General features: G+C 39.1%; 2 protein-coding genes across 2 annotated transcripts; both read right to left on the bottom strand.

Annotated features, from left to right (window-relative positions):
- Window positions 1-10,895: 10,895 nt before the first annotated feature.
- On the bottom strand, window positions 10,896-16,593 carry LOC106700148 (tubulin alpha-1B chain-like). Its single transcript, XM_023339136.1, has 4 exons — window positions 15,063-16,593; window positions 12,647-12,869; window positions 12,386-12,534; window positions 10,896-12,294 (listed from the first exon to the last, which is right to left on the bottom strand). The coding sequence occupies exons 1-4, from the start codon at window positions 15,063-15,065 to the stop codon at window positions 11,314-11,316; spliced, it is 1,356 nt and encodes a 451-aa protein (XP_023194904.1). The 5' UTR covers window positions 15,066-16,593; the 3' UTR covers window positions 10,896-11,313.
- Window positions 16,594-20,242: 3,649 nt separating this feature from the next.
- LOC111609792 lies at window positions 20,243-21,523 on the bottom strand. The gene is made up of 3 exons (XM_023340286.1): window positions 21,437-21,523; window positions 20,732-21,298; window positions 20,243-20,541 (listed from the first exon to the last, which is right to left on the bottom strand). The coding sequence occupies exons 1-3, from the start codon at window positions 21,494-21,496 to the stop codon at window positions 20,488-20,490; spliced, it is 681 nt and encodes a 226-aa protein (XP_023196054.1). The 5' UTR covers window positions 21,497-21,523; the 3' UTR covers window positions 20,243-20,487.
- Window positions 21,524-23,471: the final 1,948 nt, after the last annotated feature.

Below are 23,471 nucleotides of genomic sequence, written 5' to 3'. Positions count from 1 at the left end.
GGTAAATTATCTTTTACTCTGGATTATAGCTAATGAAAACTCAAAATTTTATTCCTCCATTCACTCAAATGTGTGTCTAACTCGAGACCCGGATCATTCGGTCAAATTTGGCCCAAAACATCCATTTCTATGGTAAAGAGCCAGAGTGTTGCTCTGGGCTCCTGTGTCCAGGAGGGGCACCAGCATATTTTTTAATGTAGAAAGTAAATTTTGCGTTTTATTCAATGAAGTCCAGTATAAAGTTTCCACAGTCGGCGATGATTTATGCTGCCATTTTATCTCACTGGGTTTTATCAAGTCCAAAAAGCTCCAGACCACTAGGTGGAGTCAGGAGTAGGTAAACTACATAAATATGCTGCTGTTAACATTGTAAATGACTGCATGTTTGAAAAAGATATGAGGTATAACACACCTCCTCTTTCTTAATTGTGGATTTCTTCTAGAAATCCCATTAAACCACCATCTTTACTGATGGTAAAGATGGATCATTCCTGAAACACCTCACCCAAGGCAGAGGAGAGACTCTCTCTTTATATATATATATATATATATATATGGTCTTGAACCCAGGTTAACTGGGCCACATGCACAGACTCAAACCACTGTGCCACCAAAGCGCCCAACACATATATCGCTCGAACTTCTACAAATATTATGCTACTTGACATAAGATCTAAAAACCATGCGATGACCTGGACTCAAACCCAGGACGCATGTGTCCAAAACACAGACTCTATCCATTGTGCCAACCAAGCAACTGACAACTGATTGATTCGAACTTGTACAAATACCGCTACATAGGTTTCGCTTGGACTTGAATCCAGGGTCAATGTTTTTGAAAGCATAGACAAAAAACACAGTTCCAAACAAGCAACCAATTTCTTACATGATTGAACTTGTACAAATACAACAAGGTAGGGTTTCATATAAAAGTTTAACACCATGCTAGGGCCTCTTCATGTGTGGAAGACCACAGGATTTTTATTTAATCTCCATGGGGATTTCCCATCACCCATTGCTTCCTCTAAAAGAATATAGCTATTCTATTCGTCCGGTGAATAAGAATCTATTTGAGATGGACTTTCCTATTAAAACAATCATATAGAACATGAGGTAATTCTTTTCATTTTTAATCAAGATATTAATGAAACCTTTATAAACATTAGACCACACGCCTTTGAAAACAATAAATACTGTAGGATTATTTGTTTGTGACAGAAACTCAGGAGGCTCCTTTACCTTCTTCATTAGGCTGAAGAAGTTGATCCAGAGTTAAGTGAAGGCTGTAAACTTTGCTGTGCAGCTTTAGCTTGAACTGGTAGCGACAAATATTTACAAGCCACCGTCTTCTTACTTCAGGATCCCTTGGAAATCCATGAAAACTTAAAAGCACATTATATTAGGAAGAAAGCAATGTTAATAGTATGGTTTTATTTTCGTCTGAAATAACACTTTGTCTTTTCTAGCTGTCATGGTAACTCAAAGCAGAAAAAAGAAAAGTTTTGAAATTATGTATTGACAGGATTCAATTATTGTGGAGAAAGTTATATTGGTGAGAAAACATTACTATCTAAATCTTTATTGAAGTTCAAAACAAAAGAATGTACACATTGTACAACAGCTGAAAATCTGCAGAATTTAACTTACACAATAACATACGACATTAATAACTGCTTGCTTTGTGGTTGTGTCCACAGCAGGCCACAGTCATCAATTTAGGTGAAGTCAGTTGGCGTATGAAAGAAAATTATGTAATATCTCATAATGAGCAGTAGCCCAGTTTGTTTTGTTTTGGCGCAACATGGGGGGATGGTGACGTCATCGGCCAAATTTATAACTTTTAATATCTCGAAAACGAAAGCTGCACAAACGAAAACTTTAACTGCACAAACCTGCACTAACTAAGTAGCCCAGTTTGTTTTGTTTTGGAGCAACATGGGGGGATGGTGAACTCTGGATGACCTAAATATTAATTTTTAATATTTCAGAAACCAAAGCTGCACTAACCACTCAGACTATTTGCTGACTTTTTTGACGTGGGTGGGGTGTCAGCTTCACTCAGCTGCAGCAAAGTGGGTGAAAAGTCGCGCTCGTGCACGGCTCGTGTGCGGCTCGTGCGCGGCTCGCTGATGTCACGAGGGATTCAATAATAGCAGCTGTTATTTACAAACCAGAGGCCGATACTCCATCCTTTCGCTTCCATCACTGCGACCTTTTCCCCAGTTTCCTCCTCTCCTAAACTCTCTGCATCCCCGTGTTTCTCCTCCTCCCCTTCGCAGCCTGCCGTTGCACTTTCACCCAGAGAGAAAAGATGTTTCCCCGAGGCGTCTTCCCTGATTTCAGAGCTGCAGACTTTGTGAGTCAAAGGTTGCAGAGTGTGTTGATGGCAAAAGCTGCTGGTTTTTTCCTTGTTTTTATGAGACGCTTGTTTCATTCTTTTGGGTTTTATGAGAGCAGTAAAACATTCAGAGTAAGCCTTAAAACCCACCAAAAAAACAAAACCCTTCTGTGTGGAAATGATCGTTTACAAATTCTTGCAGGGTGAGGAACTGTTGACATGTACGTCATACGCTGCCGTGTTTGTTGGTGATAAACTTCCTTTTTGCTGATTCAAAACAACCATGTTGGCTACAGTCCGATCCTCCCCTCAGGATCAAGTTCTGGTCAACGGTTCCTTTTACCTTTCACCTACTTCTACATGTACTGTGATTTTTGTTGATACTTTTTTAAAATAAAACTCTATTTAGCAAGTTTTGATTGACTTATTTCAAAATCCAGCAGGTCTGCTTGCTTTATTTTTAATTGTATTGTTTATTTGATAGAGACATACAGAAGAAACACAAGAGAAGGGAAAAAATCTGGTTGATTTTATTATGTAACTAATGATTTAGACCGAAAATAAAGTAGCGTATCGGAGTGTTTTAATGTCACTCTATTCTCTTATTTGGTTTTATCAGTACAAGATAAATAAATGTTCTCATAAAATGGATCAAACCCGGTTAAAAGTTTGGAGAAAAGCTTTTAATCGGAGCTTGTTGATAGAAAGTGTAATAATCTAAATTAATTCAGAGTATCCTGACAGAAACACGCCACCTTAACAACTCGGCACCATTTTTGTTGACTTTAATACTTAGCTTTCAGAAAGCTTAGCTGGTTCTTCACAGCAGATAAAAATCTTAGTTTTGTCTCTTTCGTGGCATTAGATCTTCTCTTTAAAATGTTCGCAAACATCTAAAGCCTGGAACACGCCGTCTTCTTCATCTTTTGTCCATGAGACATATTCATGCTCTCAGTTTGGACTTTCACCTCTGACCTTTGACCACCATGTTGCAAAACTCACATTTTCCCCCTTTAAAGTCCAATAATGGCAATTAGTTTGCTACTGAAACCTGACCAACCTCTGCTCTATCTGTTCTTTGGCGGCGTTGGGTCGATCAGGTATTGGGTCCAGACGGCGGCTGTTTACTCAGACGGTTCGTGGGTTCGCTGCTTGTCCATCACCAGCGGTGAGCTGCAGGTCATTCTGCGGGTCATTCTGCTCTTTTATTCGCCTTTTGCCCAGAAACCACAAGGTGAAACCAGCGTGTGAAAATAACACGTGTTTGTAACGGCACATGGAGTTTGGACTCAGGTTGGCAAAAATCAATCGATGGAAACTGGAGAACGGTTTTAGTTGAGCTTGAAAGTTCTGATAAACTGAACTTTTTCATGTTTTAATAACCCAGAAGTTGACTAAATCAATCAAAATGTATTCAAAGAGAACTTCTTATTCAGCCAATTATAACACAGAGGTTTAAAAGACGGATTAGACACAAAACATTTCATTTTGCTTTGGGATTAATAAAGTATCTTTGAAATTGAATTTAATTGAATTTTAAACCTATAGAAACACTTACTAAATAACCAAGTTAAGCAAACAGATTAACCTAAAAATAACAATTAAATAAGAGATAAATCAATCAATTACAGGGAATGATAAACTATGGAAATTTAACGGAATAAACAAAAACCCCTAAAACTAAAATATTTTCTGAAACTTCATAAATTAATTGTCCTTGTAGCTCAGAGGTCAGTGGCTCTTTGGGTCTTTCACAATGGCTCTTAATAATTTGGACTAAAAAATAGAGAGCTACTGTTTCTAAAGATGAACAACAAACGTGGGTTTTTAACAGTTTTCAGTTTGTCTTCAATATTTGCTTTTAATTCCCACAAATATTGACACTAAAAGGACTAATAATATGATTTTAGACCAGTTTTTCTTGTCTTTGCTAATTTTATGTATACCTCTATTTTAAATGCTAAAATAGAAATAAATTTATTTTTTTTATAGTAGATATTTAGCTAATATTATGAGGTTTTTTTTCTTTTCTAAAAAGAAAATGATATTTGTGTCTCTAAACAAGTTTTATTGGCTGGCCTGAGAGTAAAAGTAGCTCTCTAAGTTGTAAAGGTTACAGACCTCTGATCCAGCTCCTTTTCTACAGTTTTGATCCTAAACTATATAAACATCCATTCCATACTTTTCATGTTTCTATATAAAAACATTTATTTAACTTTTTATTTTGCTAAATTCGGTATATCCATTACTTTTTATTTAACGTTTATTTTACAAACGTTGCAGTCAGATGCTCGGCTGCTTGACAACAAACTTTTCTGGGTTCAGTGAAGTTGAAAACTTCGACCGATTCTCCCTCACAGGATCTATAACCTATAAACTGACCTTTGACCTATTGTAAACATGCAAGCAGAAAACGAGAAGCAACTTCTCAGTTTAATGATGGAAGAGAGCTGAGGAGGAAAAGGAGAGCAATTCTCCAAAGTTACAAACGCAGTTCTCTAATTCTGCACGTTTTGATTCATAAACTATCTGTTGTAACATTACAGTCATAATATAATACTGAAGTCGCAAAATGGAGAATGTTCCTGAAACTTTTGAACAGTTTGATGGCTGAAAATCTCCATGGTATCTATAATTGCATAAAAGTAGTTTACTTTGTTCATTTAGCATTTATGCTAACTTCAAAAATGTTTAGCGCACTTCACTTTGCCTAATTTAATTTTTCCAGATAAATTCCAAAGCTGTTTTGTTAATGTTCAATAAAGTTCGACATCTGTGATGAAGTTTGGTTATTGACTATTTACAAATCTTCAAGTAGCTACTGTAGATGTTAGTATTCATGCTCTTATTTTGAAGTGAGCGAAGACTGTTTACCCGGAAGCTCCATTTCCTTTCCTCTCCTTCTCCATCCTGATCTGGAGCAGCAAATGTCTTCAGTCTGTACCCAGAATGCATTGCAGTAGACCTACAGTAACAATTTAAAGTCTACTGATGTCCTGTTGGTGTTTAGCCCTTTAGGGTCAGTAAAACTAATGTTGATGATTTGTCCTTTAGGGTTAGCGCACCTAACTTTAGAGTTGGCGTCGGTCATCGTTTCTGAAAATTATACCAATGAATGAACCAGATTAGTAGGGCTCCACAGTGAATAATTTTGGCAGATTGTATTTATTTATTTTCAAATTTTTGGACAAGAGGTGGAGCATAACCTAGACCAGTGGTTCTCAAACTTTTTTCAGTGATGTACCCCCTTAAAAATATATTTTTAGTCAAGTACCCCCTGACACGGGCAAAACATTTTTGGAATAAAAAAGAGGTACAGTGCTGTAAATACCCTGTAAATACTGAATATAAAATTCAGTGCATGAACACACATTTATATTTTATTGAACTTTTTACAAAATAATTTTTCCCAAGACTTATTATGAGGAGCCTACTGATTTTTTAAAGATATTTTGAAAAGCTTCACGTACCCCCTGCAGTACCTCCACGTACCCCCAGGGGTACGTGTACCCCCATTTGAGAACCACTGATCTAGACAGATTGGCTATCCATCACAGGTAAAGATGGATTTTTCCTATTTTCGCCAAACTCCTGAGTTTCCATGTGCTGCAAACTTAACAATTAATCAATGTGATTTCGCTGTTTTCTTTTATTATTGTTGACAACTGTTAATACAGACAAGAAGGAAGGTGATCGCCTCCTCTGATCAGCTATTACTGCGTTCTATACGCCTACTGGTGGCGAACTGCTGTAACTACAATTTAATGCCTCCGTCAGTCCGAATAGAAGTAATTTCTATAGTCAAACAGAAAGACTTCAATGTGACTAAGAAAAGGGAGGCAGTGTAATTATTTCTAATGTCTAACGCACAGGTGTCAAACTCCAGTCCTCAATAGCCGCTGTCCTGCAGTTTTTAGATGTGCCACAGGTACAAAACACTGGAATGAAATGGCTTAATTACCTCCTCCTTGTGTAGATCAGTTCTCCAGACCTACACAAGTTAGATCCTTGCTAAAGACCTAATTATTCTATTCAGATGTGGTGCAGCAGAGGCACATCTAAAAGTTGCAGGACACCGGCCCTTGAGGACTGGAGTTTGACACCCCTGGTCTAACGCATCAAGACTATGCCTTTAAACAGTTTTGGGAAAGCTTGAGGACTTCTGAGGACCAAAGTATTTATGATTCCTTCCCGTCTCACCCCGTTTGGACTCCTCTTGAGAAAGTAAACATGTTGTTCTGCCATGGAAGGCTGACGGACAGCTATCCTCCTGTCTCCATCCTGTCAGTAACAGTCAGTGGGGAAATGACTTTATGGGTTATTGTTCTGATAAAGAGCTGCAAAGGTTTTGGCATCCATGCTTGTTTTTCCTCTCGGGTCGGCCAAAGCCTCCAAAAGTTTCAACAAAGTTGTCAAAAAGAGTTGCAGTAAAAGAAAGAGCACAGTGGCGATCTTGGAAAGTTCAGCTTTCACACCCAAAAACAAAATATTATGTCTGATGTCTTGATGCATTTCAAAACATCCAGAAAAAGTAAAGTCAAAACAATTCTCTAAAAAATGGATCTATCTCATAATTTTGGCAGTATGTAAATATAAATAATTGAATTTAGTCTGATGTAAAACAAGGAAATTTATTTAATTGAGGACAAAGTGCGTTTTTATACTGCACAGTGAATGTAAACAACTAATTTAAATATACTGCTCAAAAAAATGAAGGGAACACTTGAAGTGTTAAACACCTGTTTAAGTGTTCCCTTCATTTTTTTGAGCAGTGTACATAACTCAGAGCTGGAGATATGGTATCTTTATTTTATCTTTTAGTTTGTTAGACAGATTCTGTTTAAAGATGATGGTTGTAAATGAAAAAATGAAAGATGGGTTTATCATTTAAACATAAAAATACGCGTGAATAAGTTAGTTCACACGATAAATGACTAAAAAGCATATAATGCTATCATCCTCCAACCACTTCCTGTTCCTTTTCGGCAAGTAGTAACATCCGGTTGTTGGTCACATGACTTGTGTGATGCAAAAAATAAAACTGTTTCCATTGTAATTTTGCAAAATACACAAATTTTGATACAGCCAAAAAAAAAAAGATAATCCAAGTAAAAATGTAATCAATTTTTTTTTATTTTTTTCGAAATTGCTGTGTTTTCATTTAGCTAATTTATTTGCTCAACTATATGGTCAATGGAAATGCAGCTACACTGATGTTCTCACAGCATGGAAATTAAGCAGCTGAACTCTGCTCTTGCTGTCTGACGCCGGTGAATGTGATTGGGGCGTTCAGTTTTTTGTTGCTTAGTTATTCCTTGAGGCAGCATCTTGTTCTTCCTGCTGGCTCCTTACGACCTCAACGCATTGTTCCCTGTGATCACCGGAGAACCGAGGCTTCCTGCCTGACAGCTCTGCAGCCCGAAACGCTTGCGAGTTCCTGATACGTTTCTGCTTCGTGCAGCTCTGCACAGCACAGTGGACGGTTTCTTTTTAGATAATGAGAGCAGAGAATGTTGCATTTTAGGGGGGAAAAAAGTAACAAAAAAACTTATGGCTACATCACATGTAGCCATATATGTAGGAAAACTAACACATTTTCATGCATTGTGGCCTTTCCAAAAGTGGAGATTTAAGAAAACTCCATGTGTTTGCATGTGCACATGTGAAAACAGAGATTTGGGGTTTTACAGTCTGTGGCAAATAATGTGGGAATATTTACATAGTTGCTTTAACATGATTCCCAATCGGCATCGTCATGTTTTAATAACTTTAATAATATTCTAATGCGCAATTTAAAAGTAGCTCCACAAACATGAACTCGCCGCCGCCATATTTAATTCCTGACTGGAAGTCGTGGTTGCTTTGAAGCACTCTGATTGGCTGACAGGTATTAGCTTTGCGTTACACTGCCGCTACATGTTTAAAACAATGATTAGGGACACATTTGTGCCGGTTATTGTGGATGAAAACTTTTCTGAAACAGATTCTGTGTGTACAATGTTTTTTTTTAATCAACATGGCAGAGATATTTGTTTTGTTATATAAATTTTCTGTGTATATACTGTATATATATATATATATATATATATATATATATATATAGAGAGAGAGAGAGAGAGAGAGAGAGAGGACAGTTATATAGAGGACAGTATATAGAGGACAGTTACAAGTACCTAGGTATACCACAAGCAAATGGCAACCTCGATGAGGTCACAAGGAAAGGAGCCACAGCTAAATACCAAATACCTCCAACAAATAAGGCAAGTCCTGAGAAGCCAGCTCAATGGCAAGAACAAAATCCGTGCGATAAACAGCTATGCCCTGCCAGTAATCAGATACCCTGCTGGAATAATTAGCTGGCCAAAGGAGGAGATAAAAGCCACAGATATTAAGACTAGAAAACTACTAACAATGCATGGAGGATTCCATCCCAAATCCAGCACCCTGAGACTATACACGAGCCGCAAGGAAGGAGGCAGAGGACTAGTGAGTGTGAGAACCACAGTCCAGGACGAAACAACTAAGATCCATAAATACATCAGGGACAAAGCCTCAACAGACAATGTGCTCAGTGAATGTCTCAGACAACAGGGAACGGAGGTTGAGGTGCCAGAGATACCATCATGGGAGGACAAGCCCCTGCATGGGATGTACCACCAGCAAATAACCCAAGTGGCTGATATCAGTAAATCCTACCAATGGCTGGAAAAAGCTGGACTCAAGGACAGCACAGAGGCCCTCATCCTGGCCGCCCAGGAACAGGCCCTAAACACCAGAGCAATAGAGGCCCAGATCTACCACACCAGACAAGACCCAAGGTGTAGGTTGTGCAAGGAGGCCCCTGAGACAGTCCAGTACATAACAGCAGGGTGCAAGATACAGGCAGGGAAAGCGTACATGGAACGACATAACCAAGTTGTAGGCATAGTGTACAGAAACATCTGTGCAGAATATGGACTGGAAACCCCGAGATCAAAGTGGGAAACACCCCCAAAGGTGACGGAGAACGCCAGAGCTAAGATCCTGTGGGACTTCCAGATCCAGACAGACAAAATGGTAATGGCGAACCAACCAGACATTGTCGTAGTGGATAAACAACAGAGGAAAGCCGTTGTGGTAGATGTAGCAATACCAAGCGACTGCAACATCAGGAAAAAGGAGCACGAGAAACTAGAGAAATACCAGGGCCTCAGGGAGGAACTGGAGAGGGCCCGGAAGGTGAAGACCACAGTGGTGCCTGTGGTCATCGGGGCCCTCGGGGCAGTCACCCCCAAACTGGACCAATGGCTACAACAGATCCCAGGAACAACATCAGACATCTCAGTCCAAAAATGTGCAGTCCTTGGCACAGCCAAGATACTGCGCAGGACCCTCAAGCTCCCAGGCCTCTGGTAGAGGACCCGAGCTCAGAGGATAAGAACCACCCGCGGTGGGTGAGAAGGGAATTTTAAAATTATATATATAAAAACGTATTCCACCCTATAATAATCTCACAAAGCTTAACTTGACTTTTTTTTTTACCAACTCTTCTGCAGTTATTAATTAGTTCTTCATTAATCCAAAGGAGTCGTTTGTGTTTTGTCTGTCTCTGACCTTCTGACGAGGTTTATTTTTTTAATCAAGAAACATCTGCAGTGATTTAAAGAAACAAGGAAATGTGTGGAACAGATTAAGATGTTTTTTATAAAGAAAATGAACTGAAGATGTACTGTAGACATGCACCTTTGCTTAAAAATAGTTGAATAATGTAAAAGTTTTCAGGGCTATGATGTCATATTCGTTTCTGTATGTACTGAAATTCAGAGTTAAAACATACCATTCTTTCTTAAGAGGAATAAGCTTACTGCTTCAATTTCAGGCAACAGCACCATCTGCAGATAAGTACCGGTAGACATTTTGGGCCTTTTAAATGCCTTAAATCACTGTTACCTGCTGCTTATTATGTGTTCTTGGTATAAATAAATTAAAACCTTTAATACAGACTAAAATTAGAGCAACCCTTATTTTGCTTTTATTTTTGAAAAACAGAAACTCTATCACAGCATTGACATTATGTAGGCGATAAGCGTCAATCACTTAACTTAGTTTTTTTAAGCTTTTAGGAAATCACAAAACTGATAATTTAGTTAAGTGGTAAGGAATCATTTAAAAAAGTACAAGTTTCAAAATATCAAACATGTTTCAAATGACTTAAGAAACCATGTTTATCATCTGATATCTGCAACTCCAAGGGGAGATAATTAAAGAATCAACTCACTCAACCCAGCCTGTTTTAACTTAGCATAAATGTAATATGTAAATCAGTAACTAATTTGCATGTACTGGTTAATCTATAGCAAAGTTTATTTAATTAATTTATGAGAATTTCACCATGAGATAAACCAGGTCTCATTGTTTACTCTTTAGTATTTTCTTTTGTTTTTAAAGCAACTAAAACATTTTCGGTGGAAATTTTAATATTTTTCATTTACTATTTTGATTAAAGAGCAAAAGAAAGTAATATAAATATTCAGTTTTTATTGTAGAACAAAATATACAAAATATTTTCATTTCACTATACCAACACTGCATGTTCTGAAGAATTACAACAGGTCCATGCTAACAAGCACAGGGCAACTATTCAAATATTTACCAAAACAAGAATTGGCTTTTCAACCATTTTCACACGTTAAATCTAATAAGGCAAGACAGAGAATTGACATGACTACTGAACAGACTTAAATTCTTTTCCTATTCATTCACAGACATATATTGATTAAACAAAGATACAATGGGTTTCTATCTAGAAATGGGAATGTAAAGTTAAAACAAACAAGTAGCTATATTTCAATCCTAAACAATACCTTGCCCCCGCAAAATTGGCGGTGCTCTATAAAACTGTTGTCAACATCTCAAATTCCTTAAAAGAAAAGTAGAAAAACATCAGAACGGACCGAGAAAGACTTAAAACACAGAACTTGTATCAGGAGGCCATTTCAATATTCCCCTCCTTCTTCCTCACCCTCCCCTTCAATAGAATCAGTTCCAACCTCTTCATAATCCTTCTCCAGTGCAGCCATGTCCTCCCTGGCCTCGGAGAACTCTCCCTCCTCCATGCCCTCACCCACATACCAATGAACGAAGGCACGTTTGGCGTACATCAGATCAAACTTGTGGTCGAGCCGAGCCCAGGCCTCTGCAATGGCCGTGGTGTTGCTCAACATGCACACAGCCCTCTGGACCTTGGCCATGTCTCCACCAGGAACCACAGTGGGAGGCTGGTAGTTGATGCCCACCTTGAAACCAGTGGGGCACCAGTCCACAAACTGGATGGTGCGCTTGGTTTTGATGTTGGCAATGGCAGCGTTGACATCTTTGGGCACCACATCTCCACGGTACAGAAGGCAGCAGGCCATGTACTTGCCGTGGCGAGGGTCGCATTTCACCATCTGATTGGCTGGCTCAAAGCAAGCGTTGGTGATTTCAGCTACGGTCAGCTGCTCATGGTAAGCCTTCTCGGCAGAGATGACGGGGGCATAGGTGACCAGAGGGAAGTGGATACGTGGATAAGGCACCAAGTTGGTCTGGAACTCGGTCAGATCCACGTTGAGCGCGCCGTCGAAACGTAGAGAAGCCGTGATGGAGGACACGATCTGACTCATCAGTCTGTTCAGGTTGGTGTAGGTGGGGCGCTCGATGTCCAGGTTCCGACAGCAGATATCGTAGATAGCCTCGTTGTCCACCATGAAGGCGCAGTCCGAGTGCTCCAGGGTGGTGTGGGTGGTCAGGATGGAGTTGTAAGGCTCCACCACGGCTGTGGACACCTGTGGGGCCGGATAGACGGAGAACTCCAGCTTGGATTTCTTGCCGTAGTCGACAGACAGGCGCTCCATCAGCAGGGAGGTGAAACCAGAGCCAGTGCCTCCACCAAAGCTGTGGAAAACCAGGAAGCCCTGAAGACCATTACACTGGTCAGCCTGAAAACAGAGAATGGTCGTCAGAATCCACATCACACAAATTCACTTTCTATTCAGATGATTTGAAATTTACTTCATTCCATGATCTTACCAGTTTGCGAATCCTATCCAAAACAGGATCGATGATCTCCTTTCCGATGGTGTAGTGCCCACGAGCGTAATTGTTGGCAGCATCCTCCTTACCACTAATCAGCTGCTCAGGGTGAAATAGCTGGTGGTAGGTCCCAGTGCGTACCTCATCTATGGAGGTGTGTAAAATAAATAGTCACACATTAAATAAACTTTAACACATATTCAAATCCTTGATGTCAATTGCTTAATTAAATGCTCTCCAGAAAGTGGTGAGACTTACCAATGACAGTGGGCTCCAGGTCCACATACACGGCCCGGGGGACATGCTTTCCAGAACCAGTCTCACTGAAGAAAGTGTTGAAGGAGTCGTCTCCTCTTCCTGCGGTCTTGTCACTCGGCATCAGACCGTCTGGCTGGATGCCATGTTCCAGGCAATACAGCTCCCAGCAGGCATTGCCAATCTGGACTCCAGCCTGACCAATATGGATGGAAATACACTCACGCTGGACAGGAAGAAAAGATTCATTTTAAATTGGGACACAGATGAAACATGCCATCTGGAATCAAAGTGGGAAACAAAACCATTATGAAGCTAACTGAATCGATATAATTTATTGATGAGCCCTTTTCTGTATCACTTTGTGAGTCACCCTAAACTAAGAAGATCAGCCAGTTACACTGATAGAAATATTTGACAAACTGTTTATAGTTTTGTACTTAGAAAATGAAGCTCTTTATCCAAACTGTGGCTGCAAAAGAGTTAAGGAATTCGTTCTAAATAGACCCTTTTCACAGTGACGTCAGACAATGGCCGCCATAACTCAAAACTGGGTATCTTTACTTCCGGTGTGATTTTGCCTTGGGAACCAAGCTGAAAACTTCCCGCATTCTCATAATCTTAAGGATATAATAAAAGGTAAGTTTAATAATAACAGCATTTAAGTGTTAGATAGCTGTTACTAATCATTGTAAATTCACCATTCTCTATCTGTGTATAAAATAAACAGCCTCCGATCGGAGAGTAAACCACCTAGCAGCAGCTTTAGCCACATTTAGGAAAAATATACTCTCTGTCAGCGCTGTAACGTTTAGAGGTTCACTTTCTGTGTTTTATAAAACGGTGTTTACGTGTTAGATAACCGTTATCAGTCATTGTCAATTTACCATTCTCCAACTGTATTCAAAGGAACCAGCTTCCGATCATGAGTAAACCAGCTAGCAGCAGCTTTAGCCACAGTTAGGAAACATATACACCGCCGCCTGTCAGTGATGTAACGTTTAGAGGTTCGTTTTCTGTATTAATGGAAAATAAAAACAAGACAAAAGCCACAAATAACAGTTGGGCTTGACGATATTTCTGTTTTTCCAGCAACAAAATGCGCATCTCCATGCACTGTTCATGTTTCTGTCACTGCTAACTGTCACAGAGTCTCTCCCAAAGACGCAAAGAAGGAATAAAAATAAATACACAAGAAAATATTAATGTGCAATGATTTGGATAAATAACTTTAATCTGATTACTGGATTTGAAATACGAACTCGTTAGATTATTCGTTACCGAAAAAGTGGTCCGATTAAAGACATTACAAAGCAGCGGCGGCACCGGACATCTCTGCTTATAACAAACAAATCCCTATTTTATGGGATGAGTGGCAACTCCAGTCTATAATTTAATAATCTGATCAAGATTAGAGCCTAAAACGTTATAGTTCAAAAACAGTAAAAAGGTCTGGTTAAGGAACAGTTATGTCACGTAGTTAGCTAGCTAACAAAATTCACTAATGCTAAGCTAACGGTTACGCAAAACAAAAATACCTACCTTCATAGTCAAACAGGTATTGTTCGGTGAAGAATTTGTAGCCTTTGTCTAATTTAGATTTTTTTGTCAGAGAGAACTGGTTTGCAAATCGTGATATATCTTCAAATCTTATTTTAGGCAAATGTTTTAGAGACTGTGTAAACTCCATGCTCCGGTGATCTGTCTGATCAACATATGCTGTCAGATTTATACATCTCTCTCTCTCTCTCTCTCTCTCTCTCTCTCTCTCTCTCTCTCTCTATATATATATATATATATATATATGAAATAGACAACTTTATCATTACTTACTATGTACACCGGAACTAAGGATACACAGCTTCGAGCCAAAACGGAAGTTGTGTGACGTCATGTGAAAAGGGTCTATTGCCCGTTAGCAGAACCAAAACTTTTGTCTTAAAAGATGAATAGACCGTCATATCAGTTGAAGAAACTTGTAACTTAACACCGGCAAAAATAAAAGGGAAAAAAGGCGGGAGTCCAAAGACAAGTCTTTTCTAAAAGTGATTTTTTTTTTTTACTCCCAAAACATCAGGATATCCCGAGGAAAAATAATGTGAGCAAATACTAAATGCGCGCCAAAGTCCTTTAATAACTATTAGGCTAACTGCTAACTGACCGGTAATTGCAGCAGTTAGCGGTTGGTTTGAGCCACTATCACAGTTTAAAAAAAAAAAAAAAAAAAAAAAAAAAGAGTCTCAGACCATTTTAAATGCATTTTTTACTTAAATCAGGCTTGGAAATATTTGCTCACAATACCGTGGATAATAAATTTCACTCAGTTCAAATGAGCGCGAAAATTTTGAGAGCTAAAATTAACGCAGTTTTAATTTCCCTTCCTGTGAAAAGTCAAAACGAAACAAAAGTTTATTCTTACCATTTTCTCTCTTTTCTGGACGTGCGAGGACGAAGCAAAAAGCGATGAGCGAGTAGACTTAAAAGACGAGGAGCTTTCCGGGAATCTTCAACACCAGAACAGTTAGTTGGTGGCGGTTAGGCGCTTATGGTGGCTGGGTCATACCATTGTGCGACAGTTTAGGGATGGTATAAACCTTAAATTTTTTGTTTTTATTACAACTGGTCCAAATTTAATATGATAAACAATATTTATAAAATTAAGCAAATATAATCAGTGACCACGGCAGATTCATAATAGATAAATAATAAAGTTCCATGAATCCCCCCTAAATATTGTCAAGATGGTCTCGCCCCCACTGCAAAGCCTGTACGCCCCAATCCAATCCAGTAGGTGGCGGTAATGTACCGGTCTAATAATGCACAGGTTAAAATAACTGTCAAATTCTAGATAACTGATTAAAAACACGTCTTAAAAGTACAGAAAACTTCTTCACTGTAGCTCTCCTGTTAACATTAAAACCACTTATTTCCTAAAGAAAAAAAAACTCAAACCAACTTTGAGACATTGGTTGCTGCATTTTTCTTTTTATAATTTTAAAGTATCTAGTGAGCTAAAAGCACATAGCAACTTTACTCGCTCCCTTCCCTGCCTAGTTAGTCAAGAGATGGATGAATGAATGGTGAATGGAGCAACAAGTACAAAACTCAACACATTCGCATTGGGCTAGTGTAGTTTAACAGAGCAGACAACAGAAAAGCTAATGCAGGAGTAGTTATAAATGAAAAGAAAGTAGTCAGCAGTCAAAGCAATCTTCATGTCAAATCTCCACATTCAGAAATAAACTTCTAGGATTTTTTGGTTTTAATTTTTATTTCAACAGATTGTCAGAACATCCCTGTAAGAAAAAAAAATCTAAATGGGCATGCAACTCGCAGGAGCTGAAGGGAACCAGAATGGATTTAGATGTAGTTTAGCAGTTCAGATTGGTTTGAAGCAATGTCACATCAATACGTTTTCTTCTTTCTGATCTTTATTTTCAGGATGTCTGATCTCAAATCTTCCCCCAGCAGCGGCACCTCAGATGAGCGAGTTGTAGCAATGCTATGGCGAACCAGTCACCTTATTACAGACGGTACCAGAGTCTGACTGCATCAAGCTGCTGCGCCACACAATGAAACTCTCCCACTGCTCACAGGACAAAATAAAAAGCTGAAACAGAAACTCAAATGAATCATTTTCAGCAGGCTCTTTGTTGTGGACATGGAAAATAGAAACCCAAAGAGGAAGACATCCTCTTCTTCTGGTCCTAACAGGAAGTAAAACACTGATAACCTCATAAATAAAATATTTAAAGCCAGATGTAAACCTGTCATAAGAAATAAATGAATCACACAATAAACTAAAACAAGCTCAATTTCCATTTGTATGATTTATTGTTTCTCTTTTCTCTCTACCAAAAACAGTCAAGTGTTTTAGTCTCAACTAGCCATATTTTGAAGGACAATTTTGTCCTTCAAAATTCATTTGACTTTTTTACTTGTTTTATTTATTTTGGATATTTAAAATGTCTTCCACTTCCAGTTCTAAATGTTCATTAGAATTTAAAGTTTATTGATATTTGAGAATGTGTTCATGCATTTTGTTATTGCCATTATATTACCATAGTTGAAAATGGTATTAAAAGAATAATATCATGGTTTATTGCAATAACTTCTGGGATAATTTATTCTCCAGCAAAATGTGTGACCATCAAGATAATTTTACTGAATGATAAACTATCCCAAAAGTTATTGTAATAAACCATAATGTTCTTTTAAAATAATTTTGAACTAATATAACGGCAAAACAAAGAATGAACACATTCTCAAACTTTAAATTCTAATAAACATTTAACACTGGACCTGGAAGACATTTTAAATATGAAAAACAAAAACAGAAATAAAAAATAAAATGATTTATGAAGTCTCTAAACAAAATTGTCCTTTAAAAAAAAAAAAGGTTGAGTTGAGAGCAAAACACCAGACTGAAGGCTATTCATCTAGTTTTCGGTAGAAAGAAAAATAAATCAAAAATGGAAATTGAGCTCATTTTAATTTATCATGCAATTCATTTACTGATTATTGCGACAGAACAACAAGAGGTGCGGCCATTTTCTCCAACAACTGGGAATTATCATGAAAAAAAACACAAAAAACAACCCTGAGGATAAAGTATGAATGTTGCTGCTGACAGGGCCAGGCTTTAAGAAAGGCATTAGTCCGGGGCCACAAGTTTTGGGGACCCCCAAAGATTTAGGATGTTTTTGTAATGAATGTATAATTAATATCAAAGCTTACATAAAGCACATTGGAACATATTGAGAGCTTTATTATAGTTTCTTACTGTTATAGGGGAGTTTTTCCTCTTTACCGTCGCCCCCTGCTGGTCAGGAGGAGAGTGGTTAAAGACAGCAGGCTTGCTTAGATAGTTTAATAGTTTCTTAATTTGAATAATGACTAATATCAATTAGAATATATGTATGACTGAAATAAAATACCTTTTTTGTAAAGTGATATTTACTGTGAGTTAGCAGTAGTGACAGGAATTTAATTCTTAATATAAACTGGAGTAGTCAATAATTCTTGGGAACAAACTACTGATTCAGTTTCTAATGTTTCCAGATGAGGAAACGTATTCATTTGCCTGAAGCTAAAACCATGTTCAGATATTTCTGCTCTGCTATAAAGCTGCAGCGCCTGACTCCTCAGAGACGTTAGAGGCATCAGGTCAGGAAGACCACAGGACGTGTGCAGGTTTCAGGTCAAACCCTTTAACGACTCAAAATGAAAACCACTTTTCAACAACTCACTTGTAAATATCACTTAAACATAAATACCTGCAGCATTCCTTAAGGAAGATTGCTAAGAAAGTTTCAAGTCAAAATGCAAAACTGGATCAGGAAACGTCACCCAGGAATTCTTCCAGGGTTTCCTCCAGAAAACCTGCTGAGCCTTGAGGTAGAGCTGGTCATTCATCACGCCCGCTGTATGTTTAGGTTAAAAAAGGGCAAGTTAAAAACAAAGCCAGAAATAGCAGCGTGTGAAGCCAACAGGCAGCTGAAGGGATGGCACAACTGGTTCATAACCCCTCAGTCAGTTCAGTGCCGCAACTATAAACCTTTAGCTTAATCTGACTTTACTTTCACTGGTGTAGACAAATCCCTATTTAAAATAACCAACAACCCATCGCCTGGTGGAGGGCAAATAAAAGCCTGGTGGCCCGCCAGGCAGATAAAACACTGGGGGAGACCCTGACTTCAATCTATAGTTCTAGTCTTAAAAGGGAAAGCTGTCTATATTTCTAAGCGATCTTTGGGCTGCTCTTGGTCCGATCCCTCACCGATTGCCACGGAGGACCTGTGGCAAACAAAGCTGTCAAAGGCATGAAGCCTCTGATGGCTCCTAGGATCACTGGGATACTCAAACCCCTCCACCACGATAAGGTGGCAGCCCACGGAGGGGGAAAAGAAAACCAGAAACCGTTATGGCACTCTTATGTTAAACCAAAGACCTCACAGTATTAACTGGTCTAAAATGGCTCCCTTGAGTCAACTTGGTTCTGGTGGTTTATTCATGTTCCTTTACTTACAGACTGACATTGTACAATCTGAATTTGAAAGGTTTATTACATTTAGGATCAAACTGGACATTGTGTAGGAGAATAACACGTCTATATGAATGGATAGTATTGCCATAAACATAGCTTTTGGTTTTTTTCTCCATACATGCTACACTGGGTCTGGCATTCTGATTGGCTGTGGAGGAGGACATTGGCTGACATGATGCTGCCATCACCTGACCCTTCTTTTTCTCCTGCTGTCAATGTTTCCATGAACATAGTAAGTTCTCCTGAATAGTTGCTCTGTTGTGTTTCTGCTCCGTCTTCTCTCAGCTCCAGTCGGTCAGGGCAGATGGCTGCTGGTACTGAGCCCAGTTCTGGTTCTGCTGGGGGTTTCTTCCTCTCCACTGTTGCTACATGCATGCTCAGTATGAGGGACTCCTGTAAAGTCAACAACTCAACACAAGCAGTTTGCTGTCGCCCCCTGCTGCTCAGGAGGAGTGAATGCTGTAAGTAACAACTCCATGCAATCTACTGGGTTTTCTTTGGTACAAACCATCTAAACTACTTTAATAATTAACTGAATAACATATTTATAAGTAAAAACAACTGGAATCTGACTGAATTGAAATTACTTTATAAAATGCCTTGACAACTTTGTGAATTAACGTTATGAATACAAATTAATTGAGTAAATCTTTATTTTATTGTTTAAGTTTAGTTGTTAGTTTGGGGTTTTGAACATTTTTGAAGGATTTTGAAGGTTTTTGTATTGGCTTTTGAAGGTTTTTGTTTTGGATTTTGAAGGTGTTTGTATTGACTTTTGAAGGTTTTTGTATTGACTTTTGAAGGTTTTTGTATTGGATTTTGAAGGTTTTTGTATTGACTTTTGAAGGTTTTTGTATTGACTTTTGAAGGTTTTTGTATTGACTTTTGAAGGTTTTTGTATTACTTTTGAAGGTTTTGTATTGGTTGTTGGTGTTTTGAACATCTTTTTATTGACTTTTGGGGTTTTTAACATTTCTGCGCATTTGTTGGTTTAAGTATTCAATTTTATATAGCGTCAGTTCACAAAAAAATTGTCTCAATGCACTTTGAAATAATTTTAGTTCACCCACATATATTCCAATTTCTATTAATTCACAGTATAATAAGTTAATTATAGTTTAAAAAGTTTGTACCAAACAAAACCCAGAAGATTGCATGGAGTTCTAACTTACAGCATTCACTCCTCCTGAGCAGCAGGGGGCGATGGAAGACCGCTTGTGTTGAGTTGTTGACTTTATAGCAATCCCTCATACCGAGTATGTATGTAGCGAAAGTGGAGAGGAAGAATTCCCCTCTAACAGGAAGAAACCTCCAGCAGAACCAGAACCGGTCTCAGTACCAGCAGCCATCTGCCACGACCGACTGGAGCTGAGAGAAGACGGAGCAGAAACACAACAGAGCAACTGTTCAGGAGAACTTACTATGTTCATGGAAACATCGACAGCAGGAGACTGAGAAGGGTCAGGTGATGGCAGCATCATGTCAGCCAATGTCCTCCTCCACAGCCAATCAGAATGCCAGACCCAGTGTAGTTTCTGTGGAGAAAAATTACCGAGACAACAAAAAGTGAACAGTTGAAAAATTATTGATTTATCCTCCAGTAACCTAAACAGACAGCAGCAAAACTAGAGAGAGATCAGGAGACCCTAAACCAGACATTAAATTCTAACTAACATTTAACACTGAAAGGCATTTTAAATATCCAAAAATAAAATTAATTATGAAGTCTCTAAACAAAATTATCCTAAAGAGAAAAAAAAAGAAACCCAGTCTTTTCAAGTTCAGTCATTTTCATCCGTCATCCGTCGTTGGGAGGCGATGAAGGGCGAAATCCGATGATCCAGGAGAATTCCTGAAGGAACACAGGACACCAACTCAATGAAAATGTCACTTTTCAAAAGCTCACATGTGAATATCACTTAAAAAAAACAAATTAAAAAAAACCCAGCAGAATCCCAGGAGCAATTTTTGAGGAAGACGGCTGAGAACATTTCAAAGTCGAAGTCAAAATGATGAACCAGATCAGGAAGCATCTGCCTTACCTGCTCATCCGGGAACACTTGTTGGATTTCTTCCAGAAAACCTGCCGAGCCTGGTGATGAGTCACTGAGGTCACCCATCAACGGGAGGCGATGAAGGGCTTTTCCGTCCGTCCGTCCGTCCTCGGGAGGCGATGAAGGCCTTTTCCGTCCGTCCGTCCTTCCTTGAGAGGCGATGAAGGGCTTTTCCGTCCGTCCGTCCGTCCGTCCGTCCGTCCGTCCGTCCGTCCGTCCTCGGGAGGCGATGAAGGCCTTTTCCGTCCGTCCGTCCTTCCTTGAGAGGCGATGAAGGGCTTTTCCGTCCGTCCTTCCTTCCTTGGGAGGCGATGAAGAGCTTTTTCGTCCGTCCGTCCGTCCTCGGGAGGCGATGAAGGCCTTTTCCGTCCGTCCGTCCTTCCTTGAGAGGCGATGAAGGGCTTTTCCGTCCGTCCTTCCTTCCTTGGGAGGCGATGAAGGGCTTTTCCGTCTGTCCTTCCTTTCTTGGGAGGCGATGAAGGGCTTTTCCGTCAGTCCTCGGGAGGCGATGAAGGGCGAAATCAGTGACGAAAACAAGATGATCAAGAAGGATTCCTGAAGAACAGGACAGGAAGAAAACAGGGTGGGTGCAGGTTTAAGGTCAAACCCTTTATTGACTCAGAATGAAGATGTCACTTTTCAAAAATACATTTATGAATATCACTTAAAAAAAAAAAAAAAACAGCAAAATACCTGTAGCATTTCTTGAGGAAGACTGCTGAGCCAGACGGTAGGGTCACTAATGTCAGTCATCAGCGGAGGGGCGATGAAGGTCTTTTCTGTCTGTCGACGGGGTGTTACCCTTCAGCTGCTGTTGTTCACACACCTTTACACTTTGTTCTTCACTTTCAACAGGTGACATTTTAGAATGAATTACACATATTTGATCACAGACTAGAGAATACAGCATCTGTTCTGGTTGCTGTACCCAAGATCAGAACACCTTCCTTTCATATAGCCTACCGTGTTTTTCCTGCATGGAATGGATTTACCGTTCGTTGTATTCCTTTGTTACCAATTTCCTTTAACTCATCCGACGACTTCAAAGCCTTGAGAAGTGGATTCAAGAAGTAGCAAGCAACATTTCCTTTTGTTGGGTTCAGAGTCCAGTACCATAGTGCCCATCTTGATACCAACATTAACTACCAGACTGAGGCCATCTGGTGTCTTCAAAGTCTCCATCTCAACAACAACAACTGCTGCTGATCGGCTCCTAAATCCCCTCAGTCCACATTTCATGTGGTGTTGACAAGACTGTAAACTCTCAACCATGAGGTCAAAACCATTCTCCATCACCGTAAGACACATCGAAGATTCAAGAGGTGACAGTGGAGAAGAAAAGCCTCCTTTTAACAAGAAGACTTTCAAAAAAAAAAAAAAGAAAATTAAAAAAGAAGACTGCAGTTATCAAACATTGGTCAAAAGTTATGCAAGCTAAAGCAATGCCTCATATTGAGGATGCATGTAGTGACAGTGGAGAGGAAAATCTTCCCTTTAACAGGAAGAACTGTCCAGCAGAACCAGAAGTTGGCTCTATAAGAAAGGCCATCTGTCACTACCCCCGGGGGATTTGAAAAGACAGAATAAAGAGAGAGACAGAAAAAGAAAAAGAGAGGATCCAGGAGTGTTTCTATAGGAGAAAAGAGTTAGCTGCCTCTGAAGGTCCTTTGGTGGCCTCATCTAAAGAGAAACAGTTTGTGTGATTTTGAAAGCTTAAGGGAGAAAATAAACAGTTAGGTACACCAACAGGTCAGCCAGCAGCTTATTCTAGGAGAAAAACTGGGTTAAAAACAAACTTAACACTGAAAGACAGGTCCCAGTGGATCATCTCTCGAAGGAAAACTGAGTTCATCTCAGATGAAAACCTGCAAATAAGAGGTGGTGGATTAGACTGTCTAAACTTTACATCTGACCGCCGACGTGCAGCTCCAGCAGATCTCTCCGTTGACTGTCGTCGTCCAGAAGAAATGAAATTAAATGAAGTCATCCGACGAGTTGACGCAAAAATAAATCGATTTTCACGTTTATATTGTTGTTGAACGCAAATAAAATTTGTTTGAAGTTTTAATTTATTATAGTATGGACCGTGTTTTAGGAATATTTAGATTAGATTTCAAACTACGGTAAATATGAAGTAGATACAAAAAATAAAAAAAATGTATGTAGAAATATAAAAGACCTTATTTTCACCCAAAAAATATATTTGATAATACTCATCGAAAAGATAATTATCTTAATGCAGCTATGTTAATGTTAACATAGCCACATTAAATTATTACAAATATGTAGGTATGTTATCAAGGATTATGTTAGTGTTATTTACTATGCCTAAGCTGAATCACTTCCTGCATCCTCTAATGTTGCCAAATCTTTGGCAGCCATCTTTCACATCACAACTGACTTTCAGCCATGAACTTCAGATTCCAATATGCTAGTTACACCTAAACCTTCACAGGTCACATGACCAAAAAGACCCAAGACAGAAGGATTTTCAACAGCAGAATCCTTCTCAGCGAATAGATTCTCAGCAGAGAATCAAAACAAACCAGCAGAGCGAATCGCTTCAGCACCAAACCCAGCAGCAGCTCTTACTTTGAGATGTCTTCTGGACCCGCCATTGGAACAGTTCTTTGACTTAACAAACCTTTGATGGGTTGGGCGGATCCGCCAGGCACCTTGTAGGGAATCCTCAGCTTGAGGGAAGCGATCCTCAACTTGATTGAAGGGA

Source organism: Xiphophorus maculatus, chromosome 9 (assembly GCF_002775205.1).
Source record: "Xiphophorus maculatus strain JP 163 A chromosome 9, X_maculatus-5.0-male, whole genome shotgun sequence".
Classification (NCBI taxonomy): domain Eukaryota; kingdom Metazoa; phylum Chordata; class Actinopteri; order Cyprinodontiformes; family Poeciliidae; genus Xiphophorus; species Xiphophorus maculatus.
The sequence above is the reverse complement of the archived record's forward strand: the minus strand, read 5'-3'. Positions and strand labels throughout refer to the sequence as shown.

Coding starts and splice junctions, on each gene's coding strand:
- LOC106700148 (XM_023339136.1), bottom strand. Junction 12,535..12,646: donor CCTGGAGCCCACTGTCATTG/GTAAGTCTCACC, acceptor ACACCTCCATAG/ATGAGGTACGCACTGGGACC. Junction 12,295..12,385: donor TGGATAGGATTCGCAAACTG/GTAAGATCATGG, acceptor CTCTGTTTTCAG/GCTGACCAGTGTAATGGTCT.
- LOC111609792 (XM_023340286.1), bottom strand. CDS start 21,496: ATGACTGACATTAGTGACCCTACCGTCTGGCTCAGCAGTCTTCCTCAA. Junction 21,299..21,436: donor TTCCTCAAGAAATGCTACAG/GTATTTTGCTGT, acceptor CCTGTTCTTCAG/GAATCCTTCTTGATCATCTT. Junction 20,542..20,731: donor AAGTGTTCCCGGATGAGCAG/GTAAGGCAGATG, acceptor GTGTTCCTTCAG/GAATTCTCCTGGATCATCGG.